The sequence below is a fragment of the Ranitomeya imitator genome, chromosome 6 (assembly GCF_032444005.1).
Source record: "Ranitomeya imitator isolate aRanImi1 chromosome 6, aRanImi1.pri, whole genome shotgun sequence".
Lineage (NCBI taxonomy): Eukaryota > Metazoa > Chordata > Amphibia > Anura > Dendrobatidae > Ranitomeya > Ranitomeya imitator.
In genome coordinates this window covers 66,105,192-66,120,027 of record NC_091287.1, presented here as the reverse complement: position 1 = coordinate 66,120,027, position 14,836 = coordinate 66,105,192, and the positions used below count along the sequence as shown (strand labels likewise).

The 14,836-nt window shown below is 47.8% G+C and overlaps 1 protein-coding gene across 3 annotated transcripts in view; it reads left to right on the top strand.

Annotated features, from left to right (window-relative positions):
• The window catches only part of RBM33 (RNA binding motif protein 33), a 145,743-nt gene that overhangs the window by 66,172 nt on the left and 64,735 nt on the right, over positions 1-14,836 (top strand). For all 3 annotated transcript variants that reach the window (XM_069729730.1, XM_069729731.1, XM_069729732.1), the window contains exons 11-12: positions 10,215-10,356; positions 12,710-13,401. In XM_069729730.1, the coding sequence (XP_069585831.1) occupies positions 10,215-10,356; positions 12,710-13,401 (834 nt within the window). The remainder of the gene's footprint in view (positions 1-10,214; positions 10,357-12,709; positions 13,402-14,836) is intronic.

The following is a 14,836-nucleotide window of genomic DNA, read 5'->3' as shown; positions in this document are numbered from 1 at the left end:
GAGCTGCACACAGGTTAGTGGTGGGGTGCCGGATGTCAGCGCTGTACACAGCCGAGTGGTGGGGTGCTGGATGTCAGAGCTGCACACAGGTTAGTGGTGGGGTGCCGGATGTCAGAGCTGTACACAGGTTAGTGGTGGGGTGCCGGATGTCAGAGCTGTACACAGGTTAGTGGTGGGGTGCTGGATGTCAGAGCTGTACACAGCTGAGTGGTGGGGTGCCGGATGTCAGAGCTGCACACAGGTTAGTGGTGGGGTGCCGGATGTCAGAGCTGCACACAGGTTAGTGGTGGGGTGCCGGATGTCAGCGCTGCACACAGGTTAGTGGTGGGGTGCCGGATGTCAGCGCTGCACACAGGTTAGTGGTGGGGTGCCGGATGTCAGAGCTGCACACAGGTTAGTTAGTGGTGGGGTGCCGGATGTCAGAGCTGTACACAGGTTAGTGGTGGGGTGCCGGATGTCAGAGCTGTACACAGCTGAGTGGTGGGGTGCCGGATGTCAGCGCTGCACACAGGTTAGTGGTGGGGTGCCGGATGTCAGAGCTGTACACAGGTTAGTGGTGGGGTGCCGGATGTCAGAGCTGCACACAGGTTAGTGGTGGGGTGCTGGATGTCAGAGCTGTACACAGGTTAGTGGTGGGGTGCTGGATGTCAGAGCTGCACACAGCTGAGTGGTGGGGTGCCGGATGTCAGAGCTGCACACAGGTTAGTGGTGGGGTGCCGGATGTCAGAGCTGCACACAGGTTAGTGGTGGGGTGCTGGATGTCAGAGCTGCACACAGCTGAGTGGTGGGGTGCCGGATGTCAGAGCTGCACACAGGTTAGTGGTGGGGTGCCGGATGTCAGAGCTGCACACAGGTTAGTGGTGGGGTGCCAGATGTCAGAGCTGTACACAGCCGAGTGGTGGGGTGCTGGATGTCAGAGCTGCACACAGGTTAGTGGTGGGGTGCCGGATGTCAGAGCTGTACACAGCCGAGTGGTGGGGTGCCGGATGTCAGAGCTGCACACAGGTTAGTGGTGGGGTGCCGGATGTCAGAGCTGTACACAGCCGAGTGGTGGGGTGCTGGATGTCAGAGCTGCACACAGGTTAGTGGTGGGGTGCCGGATGTCAGAGCTGCACACAGGTTAGTGGTGGGGTGCCGGATGTCAGAGCTGTACACAGGTTAGTGGTGGGGTGCCGGATGTCAGAGCTGCACACAGGTTAGTGGTGGGGTGCCGGATGTCAGAGCTGCACACAGGTTAGTGGTGGGGTGCCGGATGTCAGAGCTGCACACAGGTTAGTGGTGGGGTGCCGGATGTCAGAGCTGCACACAGGTTAGTGGTGGGGTGCCGGATGTCAGAGCTGCACACAGGTTAGTGGTGGGGTGCCGGATGTCAGAGCTGCACACAGGTTAGTGGTGGGGTGCCGGATGTCAGAGCTGTACACAGCCGAGTGGTGGGGTGCTGGATGTCAGCGCTGTACACAGGTTAGTGGTGGGGTGCCGGATGTCAGAGCTGCACACAGGTTAGTGGTGGGGTGCCGGATGTCAGAGCTGCACACAGGTTAGTGGTGGAGTGCTGGATGTCAGAGCTGTACACAGGTTAGTGGTGGGGTGCTGGATGTCAGCGCTGTACACAGGTTAGTGGTGGGGTGCCGGATGTCAGAGCTGTACACAGGTTAGTGGTGGGGTGCCGGATGTCAGAGCTGCACACAGGTTAGTGGTGGGGTGCCGGATGTCAGAGCTGTACACAGCCGAGTGGTGGGGTGCTGGATGTCAGAGCTGCACACAGGTTAGTGGTGGGGTGCCGGATGTCAGAGCTGCACACAGGTTAGTGGTGGGGTGCCGGATGTCAGAGCTGCACACAGGTTAGTGGTGGGGTGCTGGATGTCAGAGCTGTACACAGCCGAGTGGTGGGGTGCCGGATGTCAGCGCTGCACACAGGTTAGTGGTGGGGTGCCGGATGTCAGTGCTGTACACAGCTGAGGGGTGGGGTGCTGGATGTCAGCGCTGTACACAGCTGAGGGGTGGGGTGCTGGATGTCAGCGCTGTACACAGCTGAGGGGTGGGGTGCTGGATGTCAGCGCTGTACACAGCTGAGGGGTGGGGTGCTGGATGTCAGAGCTGTACACAGTTGAGTGGTGGGGTGCCGGATGTCAGAGCTGCACACAGGTTAGTGGTGGGGTGCCGGATGTCAGAGCTGTACACAGCCGAGTGGTGGGGTGCCGGATGTCAGAGCTGCACACAGGTTAGTGGTGGGGTGCCGGATGTCAGAGCTGCACACAGGTTAGTGGTGGGGTGCCGGATGTCAGAGCTGCACACAGGTTAGTGGTGGGGTGCCGGATGTCAGAGCTGTACACAGCCGAGTGGTGGGGTGCTGGATGTCAGCGCTGTACACAGGTTAGTGGTGGGGTGCCGGATGTCAGAGCTGCACACAGGTTAGTGGTGGGGTGCCGGATGTCAGAGCTGCACACAGGTTAGTGGTGGGGTGCCGGATGTCAGAGCTGCACACAGGTTAGTGGTGGAGTGCTGGATGTCAGAGCTGCACACAGGTTAGTGGTGGGGTGCTGGATGTCAGCGCTGTACACAGGTTAGTGGTGGGGTGCCGGATGTCAGAGCTGTACACAGGTTAGTGGTGGGGTGCCGGATGTCAGAGCTGCACACAGGTTAGTGGTGGGGTGCCGGATGTCAGAGCTGTACACAGCCGAGTGGTGGGGTGCTGGATGTCAGAGCTGCACACAGGTTAGTGGTGGGGTGCCGGATGTCAGAGCTGCACACAGGTTAGTGGTGGGGTGCTGGATGTCAGAGCTGTACACAGCCGAGTGGTGGGGTGCCGGATGTCAGCGCTGCACACAGGTTAGTGGTGGGGTGCCGGATGTCAGTGCTGTACACAGCTGAGGGGTGGGGTGCTGGATGTCAGCGCTGTACACAGCTGAGGGGTGGGGTGCTGGATGTCAGCGCTGTACACAGCTGAGGGGTGGGGTGCTGGATGTCAGCGCTGTACACAGCTGAGGGGTGGGGTGCTGGATGTCAGAGCTGTACACAGTTGAGTGGTGGGGTGCCGGATGTCAGAGCTGCACACAGGTTAGTGGTGGGGTGCCGGATGTCAGAGCTGTACACAGCCGAGTGGTGGGGTGCCGGATGTCAGAGCTGCACACAGGTTAGTGGTGGGGTGCCGGATGTCAGTGCTGTACACAGCTGAGGGGTGGGGTGCTGGATGTCAGCGCTGTACACAGCTGAGGGGTGGGGTGCTGGATGTCAGCGCTGTACACAGCTGAGGGGTGGGGTGCTGGATGTCAGAGCTGCACACAGCTGAGGGGTGGGGTTATGGATGTCAGAGCTGCACACAGGTTAGTGGTGGGGTGCCGGATGTCAGTGCTGTACACAGCTGAGGGGTGGGGTGCTGGATGTCAGCGCTGTACACAGCTGAGGGGTGGGGTGCTGGATGTCAGCGCTGTACACAGCTGAGGGGTGGGGTTATGGATGTCAGAGCTGTGCACAGTTGAGGGGTGGGGTGCCGGATGTCAGCACTGTACACAGCCGAGTGGTGGGGTGCCGGATGTCAGAGCTGCTGATTTAAATTCATCTATCGAAAAAAGTGTACGGTACGACACAAGTACTGTATTTCCTGACTAAAGTACATTTCTTACAATGGTGACAGATTGATTAACGGGCAACTCCATCTTCAAGACTGGTGTACAAAACTCTAGTTTTGATGAATTGGTGTCTTAAGACCCCTGTATACATCAGACTGCGGTCAACCTTTTGTTCAGCTGATGGCGGTGTCTCCTGACTCCCAGAACACTTGGCTCGGTCGAACGTCCATATTTTCTCTGAGAGCGCAGGTCCCACAAGCCTCTATAAAACCACTAAATAAAAGCTCCGCCCCTGACATTCCAGATGTTCTGTCCTTTTTTGTCCGGAGCTCATCTGTTGGTAAGAGTACGGCCGCCTCTATATTTCTTAAAATGTTGACCGATCCTGCTGATACTGGCGGGTTGGGACAACCTTAAGGTACCGTCACACTAAGCGACGCTGCAGCGATACCGACAACGATCCGGATCGCTGCAGCGTCGCTGGAGAGCTGTCACACAGACCGCTCTCCAGCGACCAACGATGCCGGTAACCAGGGTAAACATCGGGTTACTAAGTGCAGGGCCGCGCTTAGTAACCCGATGTTTACCCTGGTTACCATCGTTAAAGTAAAAAAAACAAACACTACATACTTACCTACCGCTGTCTGTCCCCGGCGCTGTGCTTCTCTGCTCTGGCTGTGAGCGCCGGTCAGCCGGAAAGCAGAGCAGTGACGTCACCGCTCTGCTTTCCGGCCGCTGTGCTCACAGCCAGTGCAGGAGGAGTGCAGAGAAGCAGAGCGCTGGGGACAGACAGCGGTAGGTAAGTATGTAGTGGTTGTTTTTTTTACTTTAACGATGGTAACCAGGGTAAACATCAGGTTACTAAGAGCGGCCCTGCGCTTAGTAACCCGATGTTTACCCTGGTTACCAGCGAAGACATCGCTGAATCGGCGTCACACACGCCGATTCAGCGATGTCAGCGGGAGATCCAGCGACGAAACAAAGTTCTGGACTTTCTTCCCCGACCAGCGATATCACAGCAGGGGCCTGATCGCTGCTGCCTGTCACACTGGACGATATCGCTAGCCAGGACGCTGCAACGTCACGGATCGCTAGCGATATCGTCTAGTGTGACGGTACCTTATGTCTCATTCCTGTGGGCTCCTTTTGGTCCTGTAAGCTTGTTTCCTCTGGGATACAGAAGTTGCCGTGTCCCTGGCTTGCCACGGACTGTACAGGGGCCATGGTATCAGGTGGCAGGGGCTGACCTTTCCTGCTCAAAGATTACATGGCATTTCATGGAAATGATGCTGTCCCAGCCTGGCTATGTCCACAGTCATAAAGGACATCACATACCGCTCGTTCTGTCTATTGGATTCCACATGAAGTATTGTTTTTTGGACACCTCCTGTTTCCACACACGTAGTAAATCTTAATATTAATGGCTGCTGAAGTGGAGGAGTAGCAGTGGGCATTTTGTCACATCCGATGTGTAAGTGCTGCTGAGCAGATGCAGCAAGAGAAGGGTCCAGCTGTCAGATCTGCTCAGGCTGGTACAGGCGGGATGCAGCTTACATAATGCTGCACATCCTCCACTTGCTGGTGGGCCTCTGATTAATTACAATTACCATACATTATCATACCATCACATTTAATCATATCAATGAATTCCCCTCAGCCGTTGGCTCATCTGAATAAGGCTGCATTCACCATGCTATTTTATGCTTCTGGTTTGGAAACCTTTAATACAGAAGAGTGTCTGCCACTTTTCCACTAAAAATGCTTTCTAAGGCATTGATTAATGTCCTAATGAGATCTGTAGGAAGAGTCAGAATATCACAATGTTATCAGTGTTGTGTTCCAGGTAATCACAGTGTAAGCCTTGTGGAAAGGTGGCTATACTCAGTAGATAAATGTCAACAGAACTAGTACCGTATTTTCCGGCGTATAAGACGACTGGGCATATAAGACGACCCCCAGCTTTTCCAGTTAAAATATAAAATCTTCTCAAAAGTCAGGGGTTGTCTTATATGCCGGGTGTCGTCTTATAGGGTGGGTGCGGAGCAATCTGCGGTCGAAGTATATAGTGGTGGGGAGTGGTCCCGATGACGAGGTGAGGGAGCGCCTCACCAGGAAGGTGTCAGTGAAGCAAACTGTCAGCGTCTGGGATGCCAGGGGTATGCAAAAAAGAGAGAGAGAGCGATGCTGTGCCTAGAAAAACACTCCTCTTTAACTAATCTGGCTCTCCCTTGTATCCTATTATCTCCTTCTCTGCCTCTGCTTCAATTACACCTTCCCGGTGAGGTGCCCCCTCACCTCGTCATTGGGGTCGCTCCCCCCACAATATGCGGCGACCGCAGATTACTCCGCACCTGCCCTATAAGACGACACCTGGCGTATAAGACGATACCCGACTTTTGAGAGAGTTTTCAGGGGTTAAAAAGTAGTCTGAGGGTACCGTTACACTATACGATTTACCAACGATCACGACCAGCGATACGACCTGGCCGTGATCGTTGGTAAGTCGTTGTGTGGTCGCTGGAGAGCTGTCACACAGACAGCTCTCCAGCGACCAACGATGCCGAGGTCCCCGGGTAACCAGGGTAAACATCGGGTTACTAAGCGCAGGGCCGCGCTTAGTAACCCGATGTTTACCCTGGTTACCAGCGTTAAAAAAAAAAAAAAAACCAAAAAAAAAAACAAACACTACATACTTACATTCCGGTGTCTGTCCCTTGCCGTCTGCTTCCCGCACTGACTGACTGCCGGCCGTAAAGTGAAAGCACAGCACAGCGCGCTGTGCTCTGCTTTCACTTTACGGCCGGCAGTCAGTGAGTGCGGGAAGCAGACGGCAAGGGACCTGACGGACACCGGAATGTAAGTATGTAGTGTTTTTTTTTTTTTTACATTTACGATGGTAACCAGGATAAACATCGGGTTACTAAGTGCGGCCCTGCGCTTAGTAACCTGATGTTTACCCTGGTTACAAGCGAACGCATCGCTGGATCGGTGTCACACCGATCCAGCGATGACAGCGGGAGATCCAGCGACGAAAGAATGTTCCAAACGATCTGCTACGACGTACGATTCTCAGCAGGATCCCTGATCGCTGCTGCGTGTCAGACACAGCGATATCGTATGGATATCGCTGGAACGTCACGAATTGTACCGTCGTAGCGACAAAAGTGCCACTGTGTGACGGTACCCTTATACGCCAGAAAATACAGTAATTTCCATCGGACTTACTATTTCAAGTGTTTGTGGGGTGAAGGATCAGGAATGTTAGTAGTTTGTTCTGGAGTCTACTTCTATCTCTATACTAACACTTAGAGGCATTTCCATCTCCAAGATCCTATCCCAATATGTAATAGGTGTAATAATATTTGCAAATATCTCTAGTTAGAAATGTAGCCTAGTTTGTCTGATTTGCTGTCTTTCCTCATGTGCAGGCATTGCAGGACCTTTAAATACCCATGGTTACTTCCACTAGCAACTAGCTGTCACTATATCAGTGGTCATAACCATGGATGCCTATGGTTCTGCAGTGCCTGCACATGAGGAAAAAGGTATAGCTAATCAGAAAAACTATACTAGATTTCGAATTGGAGATATTTTCTAATATTATTATTACACCTACTACATATCGGGATAGGACCTTGGAGATGGGAATACCCCTTTTAAAGATAACAGGGCATTTGAGCAAGCACAAAGGTTGAGTCAGTTTGAGCTGTGATTAGGGGAACTTCTCTGGTAGAAGCCAGTGCTGCCGGCTGATAATATTGCAAGATTTCACAGTGGCTTGTTTGGAAGTAGGAGAGAGGTGAGAAGCTAACTGCTGTATAGAAATTAATTGGCTGGAAAGAGCCAACTGGTATGTTAGGGGTTAACTCCTGGAATATAACGGCTGTGCACACTTGGTTGGTAAGCTCCATGGAAACCAGCTGTACACTGAGAGATAAAAGCTCTACTTGCAGGAGAAATGACAGCAGATGGTAAAACTAAAGAAATGCAAGAGTGCAATAGGGTCTTATCCAGGTGAAAAGTTTGATGAATAAAGTTAAAACCGCTCCCCTTGTAAGGTTGTGTGAGACATAACACTTAAAGAGCCTGAAGACCAGATGCAGCAGCTTCCATAGAACATGAATAAAGGTAACCGTTCTGAGACGAGTTTTTGTATATAGCCTATTTTGTATGGTTGTCCTGAGGAAGGAGTCGGTGGACTCTGAAACACGTTGACAATAAACCTGCAATGTTATCTACTATAACTTAACATTCCAGAGAGCGCAGAAACACTTCTAATCCGGTTACCTTTAAGCCGATCGTAAAAGCAAGTCCATTGCAAACTTGCTCATTTTCATGCTTGTTTAACTGATTAAAGCAATATAATAACTTGAGAATACACCATTTAACGCATTCTGCAGCCAATAATATTGCCACACAGGCTAAATAGAAGGCAAACTATGCTACTTCTTTTTTTTTTTTAATGAAATCCAACAGCAAAAATTTTTAGCCCAAAATTAATGCACTTAGCAGAAGAATAATAATTGCCCCCAGAGATGTCCATATCCTTTAAATGTAGATTAGTTTTAAGATAAATTGTATACTCTTGCTCTAAAACTAAATGACTGTGGGTCATAAAAAATGATTTGTTTCAAGCCTAAAGTTAGTCTTACACTTTAAATTGCTCTTATTCAAGCAGCTTCTCCTCCTGCCCCACGTACACATGCACCCTCCACCGCTCATACATATGTTCTCCATGGCAGACCTCATCGTGCCTGACCCTTCCCCCCCCCCCCCCCCCCCCACCCCTTGAGATTGGCTTTTGGGTGAGAGTCAAAATAGACATCTAAATAAATGAAATTTGCAGGTTTGACCCACATTCTTCTAATGTGTATAATTAATAACTTTCTGATTACTGGGACCCCCTCCAGTCCCAAGAATGGGCTTCTTATTTGTCTCATTGGATCAGAACAGTGGATAGGCACCAGTGGTCTATTCATTCTCTATTAGAATATCGAAGATGGCAGAGTTCAGCTTTTCCAGCGGTTCCATAAAGCTGGGATCTCCGACCTGTGCCTCGGGAGCACATGTGGCTCGCAGCTTTCTGCCAGTTTGGTGCATTAGCAATAAGTTTACCCAGCAGCTATTAAGAAAAGGTCTCCAGACGGTGACTTTTGTAAGTAGCCCCTCATATAAGAGCAGATTTGTATGCGCTCATACTTTCTTTAGGTGTGGAGAGATAAACTAAGTGCTCAGCTGGACATAGGACGATAAAGTTGGTGATTAATTCGAGAATACTAAAGGAGGGGTAAGGTGGAAACCCATAAATGCAAATATACTTCCTTGCTGTGTTTTGTGTAGGAGACCTTTGGCTGTTATTATACCGGTATCGGGGGTTCTGTGTGTCAGTACTGTGGGGGAGGCATGATCTGGATGTCACTATTTGGGGGCTTTGACTTTGTCTCACAACCGTCTCTCGGAGCTAAATGTGGCCCTCGAAGTAAGAACGCTTGGGGATCACTGCCATAGAGAGAGAATAGATTGGTAGCGCACGTGACCAAACCATGCTCCATTCTGTTCTCAGGATCGGTGGGGGTCCGAACCAGAATCATCCCCCATCCTGTAGACACTTTCAGTGATGGACAAACCCTTGTAAGTTCTAAAATGTTAAAAAGAGGGTATGCTATAATATTGGTAGGAGGCCGTCCCTTCAAGGTCAGCACACAGTACTATTTTCTATTGAAGATGCCATTCCTATGTTCTCATTTGCTTTTCCCACTAATAGATCCCATAAGGGCCCTCAGAAGACGGATCGCTAACACAAAGTTAAAGAGCAAATACTTTTAAAAAGTGTTTAATTCTCGGAATACAGAATTGAATTTGCATAGCCGGCTATATTGGTCATTAATCTCTAAGCCCCGTTCTCAATTGTCTGTCTGACCCTGTTTAACCATCATTAGAATTCTAATAGGACACCGGCATACGGAGCAAAATTAATAAATGAAAACATGTTGTAGACGTTGGAAGTCATTTATTGAAAGATTCATTAAGTTACAAAGACTTTAACACATTTAATTAGTCCTATGAAAGTAGAAGTGACCCTTCCCGTAAAGCTGATAAGTCTCATAATAGCTGTTAGATTTCCTTTTTTTTTCTGGTTTTCTCTTTAAGATTAACTGTGTGCGAAGCAATTTATGCTAAGTTTCCATTCTTTTCACCGGTAGGCCAAGTTATCTGCAGGCCTTGAATAGATTACTGCAGATAGCATCATGTAATTAACAAGAGATGTGGAAATGTAAAGTATAATTTGTGTCGTGATTGTGTGCGAGAGAATGTTAATTTCTTAACTAGACGGATATTTAAGGGGATAAAAGAGCCAGAAAAATAGAATGTAATTCTATAAAAGGATTAGGGCTACCTTATCTCCTATTATTGAGGTGGTGGGATGGTTGGCATATTATGAAGCCAAAAGCCTTCTTTAATGAGGAATTTGTCGATTTCTTAAGACTTTTTTTCTATTAAATTAGCCGTTTGTTGATGACTTGGACCGAAGTTGCTTTTTATGTTTTTGTTCCAGAAGTATTTTTTTTTGTTAACTTCAAGTTTTTTACTTGTTTCATCTGCACGTTCTTGTAGCCTTATGAATGCTATTATTTGTTTCAAAAGGGCATGCAGGACTTTCAGCCTGCGTCAAATCCTGTGCCGGGCAACTTCAATCAGCCGCCAAGGCTGCAGGAACCATGGAGAAATCCACCCCCTCCACCACCGCCACCACCACAGCCTGAACGAGAACCGTTCTTCATTGGAGGTCAACCATTTCAGAAATTATTTTCTTTCTTCTTAGATTATTCAAGAATGTGCTTCAATATATAATTTGTGAGAATATTAAAATATTTATATCTTGGCCAAGTGTTCTACCATCTAAAGCAGTGTTCCCCAACTCCGGTCCTCAAGAGCCACCAACAATTCATGCTTTCAGGATTTCCTTAGTATTGCACAGGTGATGGAATTATTGCCTGTGCAGGTGATGCAATTATCACCTCTGCAATACTAAAGAAATACTGAAAACATGACCTGTTGGTGGCTCTTGAGGACCGAACTTGGGGGAACACTGATCTAAAGCTTAACCCCGCCCTTCGCTCCAGCTCTGCCTCTCCGCCCAACTGGAACAAATACTTTCCTAACCATTATCCACCTGACTTTGCAGCCAACCAGTGGCCTCGTCGCGTAGGTCACCTCTTCTGGTCTGGCAGAGACTGTGAGATCTGCAGAGCTTGAGCAAAGGGTGAATTCTGGGCAGTAAGTATAGTTTCTTTTGGGAATGTTTCCACAGCCCGTATACGCTGCAGGTTGGACACTGCGTATAGCCGCAGCGGCCAGATGTTACAGCATAGTGGATGGGATTTTATGAAATTCCATCTCCACTATGCATGCAGGGACACCTTCAGCTTCCCTGTGTATTCGCACATGCGACGCGTCTTTCTAGACCGCAGCATGTTAATTTATCTTGCAGAGACGCTCTGTCTCCACAAGATAAATATCACAGTTCAATTTGTAGGATTCAGTGATTCCGCATGGTTCAAACACATGCAGAGTCACCTGCGTTCATATGCCGACATAGTTTTGGACGGAGCGGATATATACGGTATATGTATGTGTGTATATATATATGTATATATTCATATTATTATTGTTATAGCGCCATTTATACCATGGCGCTTTACTTGTAAGGAGGGTTATACATAATAAAAACAAGTACAATAATCTTAAACTATACAAGTCATAACTGGTACAGGAGGAGAGAGGACCCTGCCCGCGAAGGCTCACAATTTTATATATCTATATATCTATATCTATCTATAGATAGATAAAAAAGACCACAGCAGCACATGTACATGAATCGGCCTTGTGAAAACACAGACAAATATACATTTCACAAAAATATTTTTTCATAAAAAATTTTTCAATAATTTTTTTTTCATAAAACTTAGTTAAAATGGAGATTCTTAGCGCATAAATTGGCCAATTCATGTGTGCCCATCAACCACGGCAAGGTGATCTCCCCCTCATGGGTCCTACTCTACTGTACATGCCACTCACTAGATGGTAGGCCGATTCTAACGGGTATTCTAGAATATGTATAGTAGTATATAGCACAGCCCACGCAGTATATTGCCCAGCCACGCAGTATATAGCACAGCCCACGTAGTATATAACACAGCCCACGTAGTACATAACACTGCCCATGTAGTATGTAACACTGTGTAATCAATATATATTTGATTGCTAATATCACAATAATAGAAAATTGTTTTTTTTCTTTTGCTTACATATTAGCAATCAAAGTATTGGCATCTAATGAGTCCAAGTGGTTGTTCTCAGACAGTGTTCACTGGAAGGTGTGTACTCCTCTTTGTATGATGCTGACCAATCATAAGCAGATAATTAAATCCCATAATGAACAACACTAGTCCTCCTATATTAGTTCATCTCCATGTGGAGGAACCCCATATATAGGGACCACAATGTCAACATAGGACACTCCACTAACAAGATACCACATATACAGAAAAAACGGAGTTCTAGTCCCAGATTTTATAAAGGTAAAAATCAATTTTATTTAATATACATATATTTGTTTCTTACATGAAGTCACTACAGATATTGAACATGCTCAGCAAAGGAACATTTGGTACCAGACCTGTTTTATCACCAACACCTGCTCACTATCTAAAATGACGTGCTCCGCGCATAACAATGAATATCATGGGATCCAGAGTTCCCCCAGGAAAGAGTCAACATCTCCTTTGTCTATACATCTCAAGTCTCTCATAGCCCAGTTACCTCAAATATAAGCTTAATTCCTAGGTACGACTCCTTACCCATGTGGCAGATGTAGCGCGATCACACAGTACAGTCCCAACGCGCGTTTCGCGTCGGCTTCGTCAGGGGTCAGTACAGCCCCTGGGCATAAAGAGTAGGTTCCTTTCACCTGATATCTGCCAGGGGATATTTAGTAGACCTCCATACACTTGAGAACGTTGTCCAGTCCTGCCATGATTGGCAGGTTTGACCAACTTTTCTGTATGTGAATGTAACTTTTTTTCTCATGATTTTCACATTTCTGTTGTACTTACAACTCTCCTTTTGTTTCCCCACAGAGCCACGGTTTCCCAACCATCATTTGTTCAATCAGAGAAATCCTCCTCCTGTTCCTCCTCCACCCCTTATGAATCCCAATCACCCTGTTCCTAACCAAAATGTTCCACCATTCAATCCACCTGGACAGGGTTTTAACCCTCCACCCCGATTCAGTCAGCCCCAGTCTAACTTTAATCCACCTGGGCCAGGTTCACAGCCAGGATTCAACCCACCTGGGCCTCAAGGAGGCTTCAACCAGCCAGGCTTTAACCAACCTGGTCCACAGTCCGGCTTTAATCCACCAGGCCCTCAGTCCGGATTTAATCCACCTGGCCCTCAGCCTGTGTTTAACCCTCCAGGTAACCAGCCAGGGTTTAATCAGCCAAATTTCAACCAGCCGGGATTTAATCAGACTGGAGCTCAACCACCATTTAATCCACCAGGTCTTAACCAGCCTGGTTTCAACCAGATAAACCCTGGACCACAGGCAGTATTTAACCAACCAGGATCTGGTCTTCAACCAAACTTTCCTCAGCCTGGACCTCAGCCAGGGTTTAACTCCCCAGGGTTTTCTAGAGAGCGTCCTGTTCGTATCAACATACCAGCTCCAAATCCATTGGGAATGCCTCCATTTAACCAACCTTCAGGCAACATTAGACCCTTTGCTCCACCAAGGCAGCAATTTCCACCAGGACAAACATTTATTCCCCAGGTTTGTACATACTTGCATCATGCATTTAGTGTTCATTATCGACCGGGAAATTTCCTGAAACTGAAATGATAATAATTCATTAGAAGTTGCCCCCGTTCAGATATCTCTTCCTGTAACATCTTCACTAGTTGGTGAATTTTTCATTTTTGTTTTTTCCTCACCCTCTCCCGGGGTCCAGCTGCCCTGCCTGGTCTGTTCGGCTACGGCGATTATGTCAGCATTACGGCAACCAATTGCTGAGCTCAGCCGGTCATGCCATCTACACGAGCCGTGCTGCTGAGCTCAATGATGGACTGCACGTACCGTCATTGCTGTAGTCAAATACCAGAGACAAGGTCAGTGCTGGAAGCACAGTGCCGGACCCTGGAAGGGAAAGGAAAACTGAGTTTTGAAGGTTTTTTTTGTTTTTGTTTACAACGAACTCTGCATCAAGAGACAAGATTTCTGAAAGGGTACAGCCCCTGTAAGGCCGGATTTAGATGTCCATGATCTTTCTCTTGCATAAGTGTGTCCGTTTTTACCATCAGGATTTCACCAGTGATTTTATCTGATGTAAAAAATAAATTCCATTATCCATTACAATGTTAATCGTGGGACAGCACACGGATTGTTTACTCGTGCAGTCAGTGATTTTCTCGTACCCATAGACTTCTTTTGGTAATGTTGATCCATGACTCTGATCAAATGCAGAACACCTACGTGACTCACAGATGTCTGAATGAGGCCTAAAGGGGTTGGCTATTTTAACTTTATTTTAATGTGTTGGTGACATGATTTTGTGACACTAATATATTCTGTACCAGTTTATACAATGGGTTTCCCTTTTTCTTACTGGAATATAAACATTGTTGATTCAGACTGAAGGATTCCTTTAAATTTGCAATAAATCATTCAACAGTAGCACTATAAAACCACCCCAACACCACCTCGGTCTCTATGCTCCATGGTGGGCACCAACTGTGTGAAAAACACCCACTCACCTTTTCTACATCTCATAATGGCCTGACCGGGCAGTTGTTCCCAAAAATCTCAATCTTTGACTCCTCCGACCTCAGTACAGATTTCCACTGATCTAATGTCCAGTACTAGTGTTGCTTTTCCCAAACATGTCTCTTCTTATTTACAGTCCTCAGTAGTGTCTTCTTTACAGCAATTTGACCATAAAGGTCGGCTCCTCGAAGTCTCCTCTGCGTAGTTGATGTTGAGATGTGTCTGCTACTTGATGTTTGGGCATCACTTGCTGTCAGTTTGCAGTTTGAGTCTGAGCTTATCCTCTGCAGCAGACGTTACCTCTTGGACTTCCTTTCCAAGGGCGACCCTTATCAGCGCCAGTTGCATCATGGCGATTGATGGTTTTCATGGCTGTACTTGAAGATACCTTCATAGTTCAGTAAATGTCTGATTTGACCGACCTTCATGTCTTTAAGTATTGATG